Source organism: Oncorhynchus gorbuscha, linkage group LG26, assembly GCF_021184085.1.
Source record: "Oncorhynchus gorbuscha isolate QuinsamMale2020 ecotype Even-year linkage group LG26, OgorEven_v1.0, whole genome shotgun sequence".
Lineage (NCBI taxonomy): Eukaryota > Metazoa > Chordata > Actinopteri > Salmoniformes > Salmonidae > Oncorhynchus > Oncorhynchus gorbuscha.
Genome location: NC_060198.1, coordinates 37,994,654 through 38,014,288, shown reverse-complemented (window position 1 = coordinate 38,014,288; position 19,635 = coordinate 37,994,654). Strand labels below are relative to the sequence as shown.

Sequence of the window (19,635 nt, the reverse complement as noted above, 5' to 3'; positions counted from 1 at the left end):
AGATGCACTGTTCTGTCTTCTTCACCACACTGTCTGTGTGGGTGGACCATTTCAGATCGTCAGTAATGTGAACGCCAAGGAATCACCTCCACTGCAGTCCCGTCGATGTGGATAGGGGCGTGCTCCGTCTGCTGTTACCTGAAGTCCAAATTCAACTCCTTTGTTTTGTTGATGTTGAGTGAGAGGTTATATTCCTGGCACCACACTCCCAGGGCCCTCACCTCCCTGCTGGCTGTCTCGTCATTGTTGGTAATCAGGCCTACTACTGTTGTGTCGTCTGCAAAATTGATGATTGAGTTGGAGGCTTGCGTGGCCACGCAGTCATGGTGAACAGGGAGTACAGGAGGGGGCTGAGCACTCACCCTTGTGGGGCCCCTGTGTTGAGGATCAGCGAAGTGGAGGTGTTGTTTCCTACCTTCACCACCTGGGGGCAGCCCGTCAGGAAGTCCAAGACCCAGTTGCACAAGGCGGGGTTCAGACCCTAGGGCCCCAAGCTTAATGATAAGCTTAGAGGGTACTCTGGTGTTGAATGCTGAGCTACAGTCAATGAACAGCATTAGGAACATCTTGTCCAGATGGGATAGGGCAGTTCCAATGTTTTCCGGTTTATGGATTGGTCTTGAGCAGTCTTTTTCTCGCTTTTTTAAATTTTTTGGGGTCGAGTTGATTCAGATCCAAGAACATAGAATTATGTTTGCTTCATCTACTGTGTTTGTTTCTGGCAGTGGTAACGTTAGGTTGTAAATGACTTCCTCTCCAGCTCTGGGGCAGCAGGGCCATTCAAGTAGCGCAAAGAAGGCCAGACCATGGCGGCTCAGGGCTCGACTTCCTTGTTTAGTTCAAAGTGAAAACACTACACAAGACGTGAGGCGGCATGGGGTCGCCCACAACCTGTGGATTTCTGATTTCTGAGAAATCTCCAAAATTCCCCCCATGCAGAGACGGTTAGAGAGATCATTACTCTCAGATTTATTGGGTTTTTATTCCACGGCAGATCATTCACTTGTCATGTACACTTAATGTAACAGCATGTATGAATTATGTCCAGCATGCTCGTGGCTTAGGAGAGCAAAGCAGAGCAGGGATCTTGATTTGGATGGTGACATAAACTAATATCATCGAGTGTATCAGTTTGATGTGATTTTCTTCCCCGGGGTCATGGGGTGGGAGATAAATCAGAGGCTGCTGGGATTGGAAACATGCAGACTGGGAGATCAGTGTATGGAAGCAGGTAGGGTAGAGGGAACATGGGGCTGAATATTGGACAGTAGGATACATTTTTACTATGACAGCCTATAGCTCCAGTTTATTATGAGGCCATGATATGGAGAATCAGGACTAAAGAAGTAAATCTACAGGGAGGTGTCAGGGATATGACAGGTTGACAGGCCCTGTCCGCGCTCCGCTAGGGCCCATGATGATCAAATCACCAGACATAGAGTCAAAGCTGAGAGGGACTCACCTTGCACTGCATCCAATATGGTGGTGACACCTGGCATTGGGATGTAAAATTGAGTTGAATATTGACCTAGATAAAATGTGACAACAATACAAGCCATTACGTCTTGGTGGAGGGGACACGCAGGTGCATGTGTCTGATTTGAGACATGGCAGATATGTCAAAGTCACATCCTACTAGATGAGGCAGCATGTCTAAAGGCTAAGTTGTCTTTAAGAGAAAATACTAACTCTCAAGCTACCATGTTGTTCTGTTAGTGGAAATAGAATATAAGCACTCTGTGAGTGTGGCTACTCTAGTAGTCTGTTGTTTTTATCCTTGTGCAGTATTGTCACAAAGCTGCTTCCCCCACTTGTTCTATTTTGGTCACCATCTGCAAAGGCAGGAAACAAATGTCACTTGACAGTAATACTTCTGTGAACTAAACTACTGACTATACCAAGTCAAAATATTCTCAGAGTGCTTTGTTTTATCCTTGTATTGTAACGGATTTCCCCTTCGTCTGAGGAGGAGTAGCAAGGATCGGACCAATACGCAGCGTGGTAAGTGTTCATGATACTTTAATAATCACTGAACTCGACAAAATACAAAAATAACAAAGTGAATGAAAACGAAAACCGAAATCGTCCTGAATGGTGACACAAACAACAAAACAGGAAACAATTAACTAACGACACCTGCCTCTGATTGAGAACCATACCAGGCCAAACACAAAACACAACATAGAAAAACGAACATAGACAACCCACCGCAACTCACGCCCTGACCAACCTAAAACAAAGACATAACAAAAGAACTAAGGTCAGAACGTAACATGTGTAGCTGTAGTAGTATCAGGAATACAGGTAATATTATATGATGTGCAATATAGCGTATATTGAATGTTGTCTAAAGTATTAGAACAAAGAGGCAGAGGCTTTTGGCACTAAGGATTATAGATCCAGCTTGATATTACATTACTTAACATCACAATGAGGGAGCCATGTTATTGGCAATGGACTAGTTAAGTGTTCCCCAGATGGTGGATCGGGACCCAGGCTGGGTCGCAGCTACAGTATATCCTCCTGGGTCGCAGCTACAGTATATCCTCCTGGGTTGCAGCTATATCCTCCTGGGTCACAGCTACAGTATATCCTCCTGGGTCGCAGCTACAATATATCCTCCTGGGTCGCAGCTACAGTATATCCTCCTGGGTCGCAACTACAGTATATCCTCCTGGGTCGCAGCTACAATATATCCTCCTGGGTCGCAGCTACAGTATATCCTCCTGGGTCGCAGCTACAATATATCCTCCTGGGTCGCAGCTACAGTATATCCTCCTGGGTCGCAACTACAGTATATCCTCCTGGGTCGCAGCTATATCCTCCTGGGTTGCAGCTACAGTATATCCGCCTGGGTCGCAGCTACAGTATATCCTCCTGGGTTGCAGCTATATCCTCCTGGGTCGCAGCTAAAGCCTGGGTTCTGGCTACATGTATTGTTTTGTTTATCAGATGGTCCACAAAGCTCTTTAGATAGAGCCGAGCTAAACGGAGTCTGGAAACCACGGTAGCAGTGAGGGCGAATGAATAGGAGTTGAGATGATACTCAACAGTAAAAGCCTCATTGATTCTAATTTACTCGACAATGCATGACTGGAAGAAGCCGATTCACGGTTTTCACAAAAGCATTTTATTATTCCTGTTTAAGTGTAAAAAATGCTCATGAATTACCAGATTAGTTGAAAGGTAATGGATTTTGGGGATTAGAATGACAGTATTTTATCTTCATGGCTTAGCTAAACCCATAATCACAGGTGAATGGGAAATGAACTGTGACCATAATGATCGGATGAAATAGTTGGCAGTCTTTGCGTTAGCGAAGGTCAAATTGTCAATTACACTGTGTAGGGTTAAACTAATCCTTAATACTGAACACATGCATAATATATGGGAATGAAAAGGAGATTTATACTGATTAGACTTGAAAGGGTTTATTATAAAGGAATTCTAATAGGATTTAATGTAAGTATGTCTTTTTCATGTTAACCCATTGTTGAGTACCTACAAATTATAAGGTTTCTTTAATCAAGTTTAAAATGTGATAGGTATTAAACATTGAGCTGGTCTGCTGATGTTTCATTGATGAAAAGCAGGAGAAGAGGTAAAGTTACCAGCAGAGAGCCACGAGGCACCAGCATGCCTCTCCAAGCCTTGGAGCATATTGATCAAACTGTGCCCAGGATGAGACAGGTGTAAGTCTTAGCAGCAGTTTCATGCACTGAATACGAAATGACCCCTTACGTCAACAGTGACAAGCACAACAACCCGCCACCCCACAACCAGATGTACTTACTGTACCACTGTGGTCTTAAGATATTGAGCAGGGCTGGGAATTGGGCATGAGGAGAGTGCAGTCATGTCTGAGCAGAGGCTCCTGAACAGATGTGATAATAGTAACACTGTAAGTAAATAAATGTGTCATCTCAGCTGACTTTCAACCAATCACCTTTAGGACAAAGGAATAGCTGAAAAGGTGTAAAACTAAAATCATTTCATTTCGGGTGGCGCAGTGGTTAAGGGTGCTGTACTGCAGCGCCAGCAGAGTCCCTGGGTTCGCCGGCCGCGACCGGGAGGTCCGTGGGGCGACGCACAATTGGCCTAGTGTCGCCCGGGTTAGGGAGGGCTTGGTCGGTGGGGGTGTCCTTGTCTCATCGCACACCAGCGACTGCTGTGGCGGGCTGGGCGCAGTGTGCGCTAGCCAAGGTGGCCAGGTGCACGGTGTTTCCTCCGGCGCATTGGTGCGGCTGGCTTCCAGGTTGGATGCGCACTGTGTTAAGAAGCAGTGCGGCTTGGTTGGGTTGTGTATCAGAGGACGCATGACTTTCAACCCTCGTCTCTCCCGAGCCCGTACGGGAGTTGTAGTGATGAGACAAGATAGTAGCTACTAAAACAATTGGATACCACGAAATTGGGGAGAAAAAGGGGTAAAAATTCAACAACAACAAAAAATCATTTCATTTCTCAGGCCAGTCCAAACAAAACACATCTGGCAGGTGTTAATACAATAACACATGTAACCCCTTGACCCCTGTTATTTAGTCACATGTGTTACAGTAGAGACAGTTCTCCCACAGACTCCATAAGAGAAGTGGGACAGAGACGGAAATAATTTGCTTCTCTGGTTTGATAAGGAAACAGCAGAGGACAATTGATATTCTAAGGGAACTGCTTTAACCAACTCACCCACTAGAGGGAGCTAAGCAATTCCTCATTGTAAACCCATCTGGTCTGAAAGCCAAGGTGAAGATCTTGAAGGATTCTGTTAGGACTGTCTGCCATTAAACAGAGATAGAATATCAACTGTCACATAGTTAGATCTGGTATCTGTTTCACTCTGTCATCTCCCTCTCCCTAACACTTTTAGCTGGATGACAGTTTTAAAAAGGCATGGCATAATCTTTGCGGTCACACAAGGGATTTGCTCAGTAGTAACGGTGCATGGGGAAACGGTCTGAGCCCTTCTAAGTGCCAGACTGGAACAGTGGCAGAAGCTTTGATCTAATCTGGTCTGTGTGCCCTCGCGCCAGCCAGCGGTGACTTGGGCAGAGTCAAGTGAGAGAGAGAGAGGTCGCTAAGCTGAACACATTCCCACTGATAGGTGGCTGGGAGCTGGAGTGGTGAAAACTCGAGCAGACAAATAACACATATCAAATCCAGGCGCTGAAAATTGGGGACTTGCAGATTCACAGAGATTACAACTCTAGAGAGCAAATCATTTGACATGGCAGTGCATTCCAAAATCCAACCCCAGATTACAGAGGTCATAACGTAGAAAACAATGATCTCTTGTCTTTGTAGATTGGGGAAAATCTCCTTCAGGCACATCTTCTCCCAATACCTGCATGTCTCAAAGTAATGACTGTTTGCATACTTAGAGTATCATAGATATATTGTAATAGAGTTTGCTTCTGTTCATGGTCACTAGTTTAACAGTGGGATTTTGTTTGTTTCTACTGACTCAACATGACACAAAAGTCCTAAAATGAGCTTTTCATGACTGCATCATGACGTAAACAGCAACCTGTCTCTTTCCCATGGTCCCAAACTACAGTATTTACCACTCATCTGTTCCAACCGGGCTTAAGAACCAAATAAATTGTGATCTGAAAAAAGATCTACATATAAAACAGTGTAAATGATGTACCCAGACCTGCATTTTCTGTTACAATATCCCTGACTAAAATAAATATCCACAGTGAGTTTTGATCCCTAAAATTGGAATAAAGCATCAAGCCATTGTACGAGTTTGGGGGTGGATTTAGCTCCATGTAGCACAGTAATAAAAGCCTCTTTCCTGTGTTTTGGAGACTTTGGGTTGTGACCAAGCTACAGAACGACTGCAATGTTCAACAACTTTGAACAGGTTTCTTGACTATATTGCCCAGCGTTATTGCAAATCACAGTGGTGTGAGTTCCACTTTTGTTGTCAGCAAGGTCAAATTGGGCTAGATGGTCAAATCAATGTTTCCACTGTGCTGTAATTACCTCCCGATAGCTGTGTGTCTGTTTGGAATACACCTTGGTAATAGGGGGCATATCGACAAACATAAGTCATCTGATTAAGTCGATGATGACTCATTGGCTGTTGTGTTTAATTCCACATCCCCATTTTACCACAGTAATCCCCCATGTAGGTGACCTTCAGACATCCACCTCAGCTGTTTCACTGCCTTGATTAAACATGTGGAAGGTCAAGCTCTTTTAATGAGATCCTCCTCAAAGACATTAACCCTAACGTGTTCCATCATACAATGGCCGGAAAAGACATGGGTAATGTCATTGAAGGAAAGCAATACATTCCTGCTCTGTGTTCTTAACAATTTAAGGGATTATCAATCAGCCTGCATGATCAATGACAGAAATATTGCCTATTTTTATGACAGAGGAAACTCGGCAATGATGTCATGAGAGGAAAATATGTATGTCAATCAGCACAACAAATCCATTATGTTTTGACATAGTCAATATCTAGAAACTTTCATAATGCCTTTCCATTCTCAGCAGCCGTACTATCATTGGTATTCAAGGCTGCTCCACTACTAATGACAATCTATAATGGTCCTTTCTCAGCCATGTGCTGCTGATAAGGTCCCTGACCAGCAGTGCGATGCAGAAATCCCTACGGTCCTCTGGGAGGCAGCTTTTCAGAGTGGAGACTATATTATCACTGTAGTCCAACCAATTACCCCATGGGAACGTCACCGCCAGTTGACTGGTACACTCCATCTACGCTAACACAAGCCCCTCGTCCCATTCCCTCTGTCAGGCAGGGGTTGAGGAATGGGGACTGCAGTGGGTCCCCAGCTATCCTACATGTCTTGATAGGGAGACACAATCATGCCGTGGGCCATGACACCCGCCAAGGAATACTGAGAATTACATTGTAATCACCCCACTGTGATTCAAACACATGCTACATCAGGTCCCCTTGACAGGATACCTCACACACACTCACACACACCACGCAGCGTCAGGCCCGCAGGCGGCAGTGTGACAGATAACTCATAGAGGATGACTCTGTCTGACAGAAGGACACAGTATCTGACCAGACATTAAATGGATTGGTGAATGTAATGCTGTAGGATCTAACTCCATTCAACTGCATTGTGAAATACATCATTCTTTTCTACTTTGCCCTACAGCTATACATATCTGGAAGATCAAAACAAGCTAAAGAGTTTCTGGTCGATTTGATCATTTATTCATTACCTGGAACATGAATGTAGGATTTATGATTTCAAACTAAAAGTGAATCCCTTAACAAACTTTGTTACTGTCACTGTGTCACTGTACTTTGGGAAAATTGCATTGAAGTCTATTAGCAATGCAGTGTTTTTAAACCTGATCTTATCAATTCATTTCAAAGGGAAAACTGTCATCCAAGTTAAGTTACATTAGGTTTTTCCCGTAAACAATGCCTTAGAAATACAGCATGTAGCTGCCGTTAAAATCAGCCTCCATGGTCAAAACCAGGCCTCCACCTATTCACAGCACATAATACCCGTGCATTCAGACGTTTTGCAGATTAAATTGGAATAGCTCTGCAGCATTATTTCAGAGGGGGAAAAAACATCACGAGAGATAAATGGTAAATCCTTGTTCTCCATTTGTTGCATTAAACAGTAGGCACCATCTGCTGTATTCGACTGCAGAGTACAACAGTAGTGGGGCCGCAGCTGCCATCCGCAGGCACAGCAACCTGCTCACTGCCTTGTGTTGAACGCCAAACACTCACACAAAAAATAGTACCCTGGGTCTCTCATCATCCACCTGACCCAACCCACCACTCATGGCCGCTTACATAGAGACACACCTGCACATGAAGCACATGACTCACAGATGAAGCTAACATGTCTCTAAACTACAGGCAGTTGGTTTGGTTGGCTTGCCTGGAGGGATTACTAAGCATTATCACAACGTTGCACAAATGACACTAAACGGTCCCATGTATCTAATACAAATGTCTTTACTCATCTCTCTTCTCTCCTCCTCTCATCCCCACCCTCGTCCCCTCTCTCAGGCAGTAGGTGACTGAGATGGGCGTTCGTCTAGGTCACTTGAGCGACTCCCCGTGGTGGTGGCCGCTACTGCTGCTGTTGCTGCTCTGCACTGCCCCCTGGTGCCAAGGTCGGCCTTTCGCAACGCCCTTGCCAGCAGTCAACGTGGCGGTGGTGTTCAGTGGATCGGCCTACCAGCAGGAGATCAAGGGGCGTCTCAGCAGGGAGAACTTCATGGACCTGCCCTTGGAGGTGAATCCCATCACAGTGCTGGTAAACAACACCAACCCTCGGGCCCTGCTCACACGCATCTGTGACACACTGGCGGCCAACCGCGTACATGGTGTGGTGTTTGAAGACAACATCGGCTCGGAAGCCGTGGCACAGATCCTGGACTTCATTGCCCTGCAGACGGCCGTGCCCATCGTGGGCATCAGCGGGGGCTCCGCCATGGTCCTGCCACACAAGGTCAGTGACCAGGATTGGGATGGGGGACACTTGGCTGCTAGTGTCTAGGCTGCCTGAGGAACATGCTTAAGTGCATCTTCTTTTTATTTTTGAAATAACCTTGAAGACCACATTATTTGTTTCCCCAAACCGCTGTAGAGAGTAGCAGCTTAACTGATGTGTGGTTTATGACTACACAGTCTCATTACATCAGAGGTTTTAAACCCTTTATATTCTAGTGACTGTGAAATAAAGAACTGGGAAAGACCCCTGGCACAACTCACAGTACAAATAATAAAACCAAAACAACAATCTCAACAACACAGGTCCCCCAAGGTGAGCAAAGCACTCAGATCTTGAAAGCTCTCCACCACACACACACACACACACACACAGGCCAACCGTCATTTGTCTGGTGATTATCAGAGTCATAATGAACATTAGCAGGCACACATTGACATTTCCAGGTGACTTACAGCACATGATTATAAACTCACTGAATGTTAATGCTGCCCATACAGACACTGTGGGTTTTATGTGTCTGGCGGTCTTAGGCCAGAAAGACTGAAACAACAAGATGAGGTGTTAAACCAGGTAGCAGAGGGATGTCCAAATACTGCATCTAATACACTCGTTAAAATATGAAGGTCAAAATCAAAACCTGTTAGCCTCTGCCACTTCATCCTTGTTCTATTTTTAAACTTCTGGTCCCACCAGACACAAAGATGTTCAACTAGAGAAATCTATTTGTATTCGCTGGTAACAAATGTACAGTTTACAGTTGGACCCCTCATGTCAATAGAGTTATGCAATGATTTGAAATGTTGTATTACCTGGTATCATGCACTGGAGTTTGGCACCAGTAAATTGTCAGAGGGATGTTTGTGATACAGATTAGACTGCCGTTAAATTGCTTTTAGAGTAAAGCCTCATAGGTTTAGGAGCAATGATCCCTCTCCCAGAGCGTTACACAAAGGGCTCAGCCACAGAGAGAAACTTTAATTAGACTGAAATGGCTGTATTCTCCAGCTATATCACCATCAATCTTCCCATAGGACAAACACAGCTCTGCATTTTGCAAAGAATCACAATATATTCACGGAGACAGCGAATGCACGTTATGAGCATCACAATACTACTCACAGAGACAGAGAATGCACGTTATGAGCATCACAATACTACTCACAGAGACAGAGAATGCACATTATGAGCATCACAATACTACTCACAGAGACAGAGAATGCACATTATGAGCATCACAATACTACTCACAGAGACAGAGAATGCACGTATTCAGCATCATAATACAACTCACAGAGACAGAGAATGCACATTATGAGCAACACATCTTTATTGGTTCTATGCAAATTGATGTAGGCTGAGGAAGCAGAGGACTGGTGGGGCATAGCTCGCCAATCCAGAGACCATAAACAAAGCGTTTATTCAGCGGGGGCAAATGGAGGGTGATAAAGCAGGCTGGCTGACCTCGGCCGGTCAGAGCAAGAAGAGAATACTGCTGCATTGTAATGTTTAATCAATTCTAGTCATTTCAGCTCCGGTAGCTGGCTGTTTGAGTATGCGGCACACAGGGAACTGAGTAGTGGAAAATATGAGGTCTAACCGCCACCCTCGATTTCCATCAGTTAATCCACAGCTCAAATAGGATTTTCTCTCCCTCGTGTTTGTGAGATTTTCTTAATAAACGTGAGAAACCTGTTCCTCCACAACAGGAGATGGCCAGGGCCATGGACTCACAGTACCTTGATTATGCATTCCCATTCATACAAATCCTCATGGGGTTACGGTTCAATAGAGAGCTGGTTAAAATGGATGCGTTCCAACTCAATTGAATTTAGATACATTTTTCTAAACCAAAAATGGATTAATTTGATTCTATCTTTACTTTTTGTGTGGCCGAGATGATAGAGAGGGAAAGTGTATTTGTTAGAAGTAACCCGGGTCCATCTACAAAACAATCATCAATATAGGGCCCAACAGACTGGCTGGTGTATTAGACACTCTGCTTGGTTACATCCAGCAACCTCGTCTCCCAACAGCTGTCGTTGTAATTGGAATTTCCTTATTCCAGTCCACACATTACTGGACTGCTCCCTTGTCAAATAGCCACATTAATTCAAGGAAACATGTTAGGCAATCAGGGCATGGGCATTGCTTCTTATGGGCAATAAAAGGGGTGTCATTGGTTAGCTAATACCTCCAGCAGGTCATTTACACATTTAATTACGCCAAGCTGGGGAACACAACAGCTAATCATTCATGATAAAATTTAACATAAATAAAATAGTAAAAATGCAATTATCTAAAGGTTGGCATCAGTTTAATTGAGAGTATGTGTTAATTACTACAGTTGAAGTCGGAAGTTTACATACACTTAGGTTGGAGCCATTAAAACTAGTTTTCATCCACTCCACAAATTTCTTGTTAACAAACTATAGTTTTGTCAAGTTAGTTAGGACATCTACTTTGTGCATGACACAAGTCATTTTTCCAACAATTGTTTACAGACAGATTATTTCACTTATAATTCACTATTTCACAATTTCAGTGGGTCAGAAGTTGACATACACTAAGTTGACTGTGCCTTTAAACAGCATGGAAAATTCCAGAAAATTATGTCATGGCTTTAGAAGCTTCTGATTTACATCATTTGAATCAATTGGAGGTGTACCTGTGGATGTATTTCAAGGTCTACCTTCAAACTCAGTGCCTCTGCTTGACATCAGCCAAGACCTCCACAAGTCTGGTTCATCCTTGGGAGCAATTTCCAAATGCCTGCAGGTACCACGTTCATCTGTACAAACAATTGTATGCAAGTATAAACACCAAGGACCATGCAGCCATCATACCGCTCAGGAAGGAGACGCGTTCTGTCTCCTAGCGATGAACATACTTTGGTGCGAAAAGTGCAAATCAATCCCAGAACAACAGCAAAGGACCTTGTGAAAATGCTGGAGGAAACAGGTACAAAGGTATCTATATCCACAGTAAAACGAGTCCTATATCAACATAACTTGAAAAGCCGCTCAGCAAGGAAGAAGCCACTGCTCCAAAACCACCATAAAAAATCCAGACTACGGATTGGAAAATGATGTGGATATATTGAAGCAACATCTCAAGACATCAGTCGGGAAGTTAAAGCTTGGTCGTAAATGGGCCTTCCAAATGGACAATGACCCAAAGCATACTTCCAAAGTTGTGGCAAAATGGCTTAAGTACAACAAAGTCAAGGTATTGGAGTGGCCATCAAAAAGCCCTGACCTCAATCCTATAGAAGGTTTGTGGGCAGAACTGAAAAAGCATGTGTGAGCAAGGAGGCCTACAAACCTGACTCAGTTACATCAGCTCTGTCAGGAGGAATGAGTCAAAATTCACCCAACTTATTGTGGGAAGCTTGTGGGAGGCTACCCAAAACATTTGACCCAAGTTAAACAATTTAAAGGAAATGCTACCAAATACTAAGTGAGTGTATTTAATCTTCTGACCCACTGGGAATGTGATGTCAGAATGTAAAAGCTGAAATAAATCTGAAATAAATCATTCTCTCTGCTATTACTCTGACATTTCACATTTCACATTCTTAATAATAATGTGGTGATCCTAACTGACCTAAGACAGGAATTATAAACTTGCGACTTAACTCTATGTACAAGACTTTGAAGGCTAGTTCGTAATGACACATGGACCATGTGACTTGGCTTATAATCAGTTATAGGAATGTTAGATCATGTAATAACAATAGTACGATACAAAACACAAGGCTTATATGCAGAGCAGAGAACACTTAATGTTGTTGGATCCAGAGTTGAGGACAGAGAGAGAAACTGAAGTGGCACAGATCTCATTAGAGGCTGGCATAGAGCCTTACCCACGGCATGGTGGCACTCACGGGCTCAGACTGATTAGAAGAGCTCTGTCTTTATAAAAACCAAGGCCACCAACAGCCCTTGCCAGAGCAGGTGGAGACAAGTATGGCGGGATGTGATGTCCATCAGCACATCTGTTTCGTGTCCCTGAGCCTGAACATGAATGGTACCTTTCCACAGGAAACAGAGGTAGTTTGCAGCTAGCGCAGCCTTGTGCAGTGATGTCATCCTTCCTATGGCTTAAGTCAACTTAACTGTCTGCACTGGAACAATTCGTGTTACACAGAATTAACTAACTGTTGGTGGGACCATGGACTCAAATCCAGGCTTGGGCTGGTCTATATGTTACTTACACGATGTGTGCCAGGACCAAACAGAGTGATTAAAAAAAAAAAATGTTTTACCTTTATTTAACCAGGCAAATCAGTTAAGAACACATTCTTATTTTCAATGACAGCCTGGGAACAGTGGGTTAACTGCCTGTTCAGGGGCAGAACAACAGATTTGTATCTTGTCAGCTTGGGGGTTTGAACTCGCAACATTCCGGTTATTAGTCCAACACTCTAACCACTAGGCTACGCTGCCAATTTAAATGTTCAAAGAAACAATCCTATGGGAAAGTGAGTTAATTTACAGAATATGGAAATAAACGCTCACAAAATGTGTTTGTGTGCTCATGCACTTCATTTCAAATGTGATGCCACTTAAATGTCACCACTTCAGATGTAGCCATTTATATTCACCTTTAAGATACCTTTAAATTAGCTTTTCAATGAGGCTGAGCGATTGCTCACCATTGATTGATTAGTGGGACGCCGCCCACGCTGGTCGACAAGCCAACTCAATCACGTACAATGTTGTCTCTGAGAAAGCCTGGAGTTTGATCTCGCTCGAAGAGGAAGGGGGAAATTAACAGAGAACAGATTCCTATCCTGAGGGGATTTTGCTCAATTAGCATGTTGATTAGCTAAATTACAATAACCCATTAGAAACCTATTATTCCCTTTTTTTCTCGCAATTAGAAAAAGTTAGAACAATCATTGGATAATCAATAGCCTGGCAGACACAAAGATTCCAATCAATGGAATGTATGTGGGTGAGGACAAACAGAGTTTATCAAGAAGTATAGGACAAATTCAGACAAGCCCAACTGAATGTGCTTGTCTGTTGTCTGTCTGTTGTCTGTCTGCAGCCATCGAACAGAGAGAGAGCTTCCTTAACAGAGGATTCTAATCTAACTGTGAGGCATGCAGCCATATATCACCTTCTGATGGAATTTAAATAAAATCTGTTTCACCATTGCCAATCAATCATGGCTAACACGCACGCCTGCCTGGAATGTTAAAATGCAAGGGGGGCTTTGGTGCATTCATTCCCACTGGGGATTTACAACCAGGGGTGACTGGTAGCTGCTATGTACTACACGACAGTAGAGATGCTTCAGCCTTATCCTCCACTTCCTTCTCAGGACTAAATACAGATGTAGGATCTTCATTTGACCAGTTTCTCACAGCTGGGAAATAATCCTGCAGCAACAGGAAATTATTATTATTGTGTGGATTATAATTAATGGACATTTTGGAGAGGTTGATACATTTTTTGTTAGGGCAAATCAAGTCTGACATTTTTAAGTGGTAATTACAAACTTTAGAAGCGTTTTTAAACATTGAATACACTACACGTTTGCATTTCCTGCTATACGGGACATTTCCTGCACCAACAGGGTGATCAAATTAAGATCCTAAATATGTAGGACAAACACAGAATCACATACATACTGGGGAAATGTACTTACAAACCAGTGGATGTTGCTGAAGGGAGGACGGCTCATAATAATGTCTGGAACGGAGCAAATGGAACGGCATCATACACATGGAAACTGTAAGGACCGACTCTGGGAGACGAGAAGCAAGTACAGGGAGTGAAAATGTAATGGATAATAGACAAGAAACAAACAAGGACAGCGTCTTGACAGGGAAAAACATAATGACATGGTACAGCGAGCACCATCCCCCTCTCTCTGTCTCCTACACTCAGGCTGCTGCGACCTCAGGTCGTAAACTCATGGAGGAGATGATCTCCTCATGGCCACAGTATAGAGAGAGAGTGAGTTTTCATAGAGAGAACAAAGGAATTTCTTCCACCTCACAGAACTTGAGGTCCGAACAACATTTCTGTTCTGGAGAAGGTATAAAAGATCAGTGAAGAATCCAGCTACGAACTGGTCCGTTTAGTACGATTTTGTGAAACTCATGGGAGACAATATGGCCACATTACCATAACGTTGTTTATACAATTGCCTCAGATATGAGGCTTACATCAAATTGTTGTATACGATGAATGAGTGAGGATGACACTGTTTGTGAAATTGTGTCATTTGATTTTGGACTGTTTAATGAAGTAAACGCCAATTCCCTTTGGAGTTTAACTAAATCAGAGGACCGCCCATGAGCACAGTTATGGTCTGGCGTCCTGGGACAGGCCCCTTTCTGCTCTTCCAAATAAAACCCAAACCTTGAGAATTTCTCAACAGAAACAAGAGGGCCAAAGTTTGAGAGGAGACCAAGCTTAAGGTTTGAGTAGATGGCTGAATCTTTTAACCATACCACGTGGTTAAACTCTTAGACTATCGATATCGACAGATTAGAACAAGTCTTTGATATGAATTACTTGTCTGCAGCTAGGAATTCAGTATCATTGAACGCGAAGACCGACAACCGCCAAAACATTTATTCTATAACGGCATGAATGAATGTCTCTCTGAACTATCCATTCTAACCATGACAGAGAGAGGGCGGACAAACTCTCCAACAGAAACAAACTTTTCAACAGAGATCCCGACAACACACTGAGCGTAAATATATATATTGATTGCAATTATTCCCGAATGAGTGAGCGTTCATGTGCAAAGGATTCCCATTTCAATTGTCATAATTATCAACTTTGTAGTGTCTCATCTCAGTTGACCCCCACTTCCCTTTTTGTCCACCAAGCCGCGATACCGGTTTATCCCACTAGGGAAACTCCGTTATCATTTCCTAGTAACTATCTACTGTTTGTTTATGCATTTCTGTGAATTCCTTAGTTAGTAAATAAATGATTTAAGACAATTGATGTATGGATGACTCATAGTTAAGACTGGGTCCGTGCAGATAACCAACGATTTACGACGTTTGGAATGAGACTAACATGAGGTAAATAATAATGAATTAATTTGAAGACTAAGTGATCAGATATTCATATATCTGAAAGCTATATTAGGACAATTCTAACTTTATAATCTGAATATTTTCCTTGGTGACCTGACTTCCTAGTTAATTACAGTTACATGATTAATCTGTTTAATCGCGTAATAATAATTACAGAGAGTTATTTGATAAATAGTCTTCAGTTTGAATGATGCCAAAGACATGACAGAGGGGAAGCGGGGGCAGGCATGACAGGAAACCATGTGTTTGGTGTATTTGACACCATTCCAAACATTACGCTCCAGCCGTTACCACAAGCCCTTCCTCCCCAAAGAAGGTGTCACCAACCTCCTGTGATACAAACAACGGTACCCAAATTGTGATTTTATATGTACTATATTACATGTGATTTTTGACTAAGCCATGTTTTAACATGATTCACAAGGGGAATAGCAGGGTACAGTCATGTATCAAATGTTTAACCACAACACCCTTGCAGCAAAGCACAATAGACGGAGATATGAGTAGTCGTCCCAGGTAGACAAGGCAACCTTCAGACTGTGTCTGTCCAGCAGTCTTGCTTCACTCACCTTCTATCATTTTTTTTATTACATCTTAGATCTCCCGTTGACATGAAAGCATAATTTATGCATATGTTTAAATGTATCTTAAGTTAGGATTGGGTCCAGAGTCTCTTTGTTTCAGTGGTCAAGAGAGGTGTGGGAAGCAGGGCGAGCAGCAGCAGCAGCAGACCTCGTTTCTCTAAAGTAGAGCAACCTTTTTCTCCCTTCCTTTCTTCACATCCTTAACCTACTTGTGTCCTTCTCTACCTCGTTGCTCTGCATCCTGGGGCCAGTGACACAGATACAGTACGAACTGTCTAGACAGGGCTAAATAGGCTGGGATGGTATTCAGAGGAACTGTATGGGAATCTGCAATCTCAGTAGGGATGCATGAATACATAAGAAAATCACCTAATATATGTTTTGTCCTGGTTTTCTGCAAGTCAAAGGCATATAATACTACATCATTTAGCATGAGAATTACAGAGTACAATACAATTCAGACAGACTAATGAATTTGTGCTCACTTTAGTGTTACTATGTAGTATAAATGCATTCAACATTGATATAATAACACTCACACGTACAATATGATTGTAATTCAGTGTTATGTGTTACTGCATTTGGATCTCCTCTATCGTTGTGAGGAAGGACAAATGACTACGGCGGTGTACGTCTGTTCCTCGGCCCTGCGCAGGGTCCCTGTGACGTCAGCACATAGAACGAGCACATGATGACAGTGCCAGGGCACATCACGCTGGGAGTTGCAGGCGAACATATGCCGCAGCAAAGATCCATGTCCAGAAGTCACTCACTATCGGAGAGAGAGCAAGAGAGAGAGAGAGAGAGAGAGAGAGAGAGAGAGAGAGAGAGAGAGAGAGAGAGAGAGAGAGAGAGAGAGAGAGAGAGAGAGAGAGAGACAGAGAAAGAGAAAGAGAGAGAGCGAGAGAGAGAGCAGGCTGCCATGTGCTCCTCTTGCACTAAGAGAGGAAGAATAGAGAAAGAGAGAAAAGAGAGAGAAAAGAGAGAGTACAGGGGAGAGCACGTCGGCCTCTTTCTCTCCATCGGCCCTTCTGGAACGGCTACTCGCTGCTGGCCTCCCTCACTCAGATTTATTTTGCAACTTCAGAATCATTTACAGCACAGTACAGACCCCCTGCTCCAATCTCTCAAGCCCCTAGGACCACAATTTCAGGTGTCCTTGCAGTTGCAACTTTGTGTTTTATTGAAAAGCCTCATTTCTTTTCCTTAGTTTTTTTTACACCATCCCATCTCCATTCCATCTCCATCAATAATTAGCGACAGCTCTTAGTTTTTGTGAGAGTCCTTCAAATGCCTGCCATTGGTCCAGATAAAAATAAAATCAGTAGGCTAAACTTTGTGTGTAGAGAGCATTGTATTCTGAAAAGAAAATCTTATGTACTGGGGATCTTGACCACTGACCAGTGGTCCTATAAAATCATCTGTGCAGTGATATATACGGCTTTATCTCTCATCCTTCGCCGACAGAGATGGCCGCCTCGCTTCGCGTTCCTAGGAAACTATGCAGTATTTTGTTTTTTTATGTGTTATTTCTTACATTGTTACCCCAGGAAATCTTAGGCTTTATTACATACAGTCGGGAGGAACTATTGGATATAAGAGCAAGGTTTAAGAGCAAGGTACCAGGAATACGACTTTCCCGAAGCGGATCCTCTGTTTGGCCCACCACCCAGTACAATGGATCGGATCCAAACGGTGACCCAAAAAAACGGTGCCGCAGAAGGAGCAGACGGAGAGGTCTTCTGGTCAGGCTCCGTAGACGGGCACATCGCGAAACGGCTCCCGAGCATACTACTCGCCAATGTCCAGTCTCTTGACAACATGGTAGATGAAATCCAGGGTTACCTTCCAGAGAGACATCAGAGACTGTAATGTTCTTTGTTTCACGGAAACATGGCTCACTCGAGACACGCTATTTGAGTCGGTACAGCCACCTTGTTTCTTCACTCATCGGCCGACAGAAACAAGCATCTCTCTGGTAAGAAGAAGGGCGGTGGTGTATGCCTTATGATTAATGAGATGTGGTGTGATCATAACTCAAGTCCTATTGTTCACCTGACTGAATTCCTCACAATCAAATGCCGACCGCATTATCTACCAAGAAAATTCTCTTCGATTATAATCACAGTCGTGTATATTCCCCCCCAAGCAGACACATCGAGGGCCCTGAACAAACTTAATTTGACTCTATGTAAACTGGAAACCACATATCCTGAGGCGGCATTTATTGTAGCTGGGGATTGTAACAAGGCTAATCTGAAAACAAGGCTCCCTAAATTTTATCAGCATATCGATTGCGCAACCCGGGCTGGCAAAACCCTGAATCATTGTCATTCTAACTTCCGCAACGCATATAAGGCCCTCCCACACCCTCCTTTCAGAAAAGCTGACCACGACTCTATTTTGTTGCTCCCAGCCTATAGACAGAAACTAAAACAGAAAGCACCCGTGCTCAGGTCTGTTCAACGCTGGTCCGACCAATCGGATTCCACGCTTCAAGATTGCTTCGATCACGTGGACTGGAATATGTTCCGCATAGCGTTGAACAACAACATTGATGAATACGCTGATTCGATGAGCGAGTTTATTAGCAAGTGCATCGGTGTCTATTAAAACATTCCCCAACCAGAAACCGTGGATTGATGGCAGCATTCACACAAAACTGAAAGCACGAACCACTGCTTTTAATCATGGCGATGATTAAACGGAAACATGACCGAATACATGACCGAATACAAACAGTGTAGCTATTCCCTCCGCAAGGCAATCACACAAGCTAAGAATCAGTATAGACACAAAGTGGAGTCGCAATTCAACGGCTCAGACACAAGAGGTATGTGGCAGGGTCTACAGGCATTCACGGATTACAAAAGAAAAAACAGCCCCGTCGCGGAGCACAATGTCTTGCTCCCAGACAAACTAAACTACTTCTTTGCTTGCTTTGAGGACAATACAGTGCCACTAACACGGCCACTACCAAAACCTGCGGGCTCTCCTTCACTGCAGCCAACGTGAGTAAAACATTTCAACTTGTTAACCCTCGCAAGGCTGCAGGCCCAGACAGCATCCCCAGCCGCATCCTCAGAGCATGCGCAGACCAGCTGACTGGTGTGTTAACAGACATATTCAATCAATCCTTATCCCAGTCTGCTGTTCCCACATGCTTCAAGAGGGCCACCATTTTTCCTGTTCCCAAGAAAGCTATGGTAACTGAGCTAAACGACTACAGCCCCGTAGCAGTCATGAAGTGCTTTGAGAGACTAGTCAAGGACCATATCACCTCCACCCTACCTGACACTCTAGACCCACTCCAATTTGCTTACCGCCCCAATAGGTCCAAAGAAGATGCAATCGTAATCACACTGCACACTGCCCTAACCCATCCGGACAAGAGGAATACCTTTGTAAGAATGCTGTTCATCGACTGCAACTGGGTATTGGACTTCCTGACGGGCCGCCCCCAGGTGGTGAGGGTAGGTAACAACATCTCCACCCCGCTGATCCTCAACACCAG

The 19,635-nt window shown here is 43.7% G+C and overlaps 1 protein-coding gene across 2 annotated transcripts in view; it reads left to right on the top strand.

Moving 5' to 3' along the window:
• Window positions 1-19,635, top strand: part of LOC124015068 (glutamate receptor ionotropic, NMDA 2C-like) — an 81,194-nt gene that overhangs the window by 14,372 nt on the left and 47,187 nt on the right. For both annotated transcript variants that reach the window (XM_046329984.1, XM_046329985.1), the window contains exon 2: window positions 8,021-8,465. In XM_046329984.1, coding sequence (XP_046185940.1) covers window positions 8,037-8,465 — 429 coding nt within the window. In that variant the 5' untranslated portion in view covers window positions 8,021-8,036. The remainder of the gene's footprint in view (window positions 1-8,020; window positions 8,466-19,635) is intronic.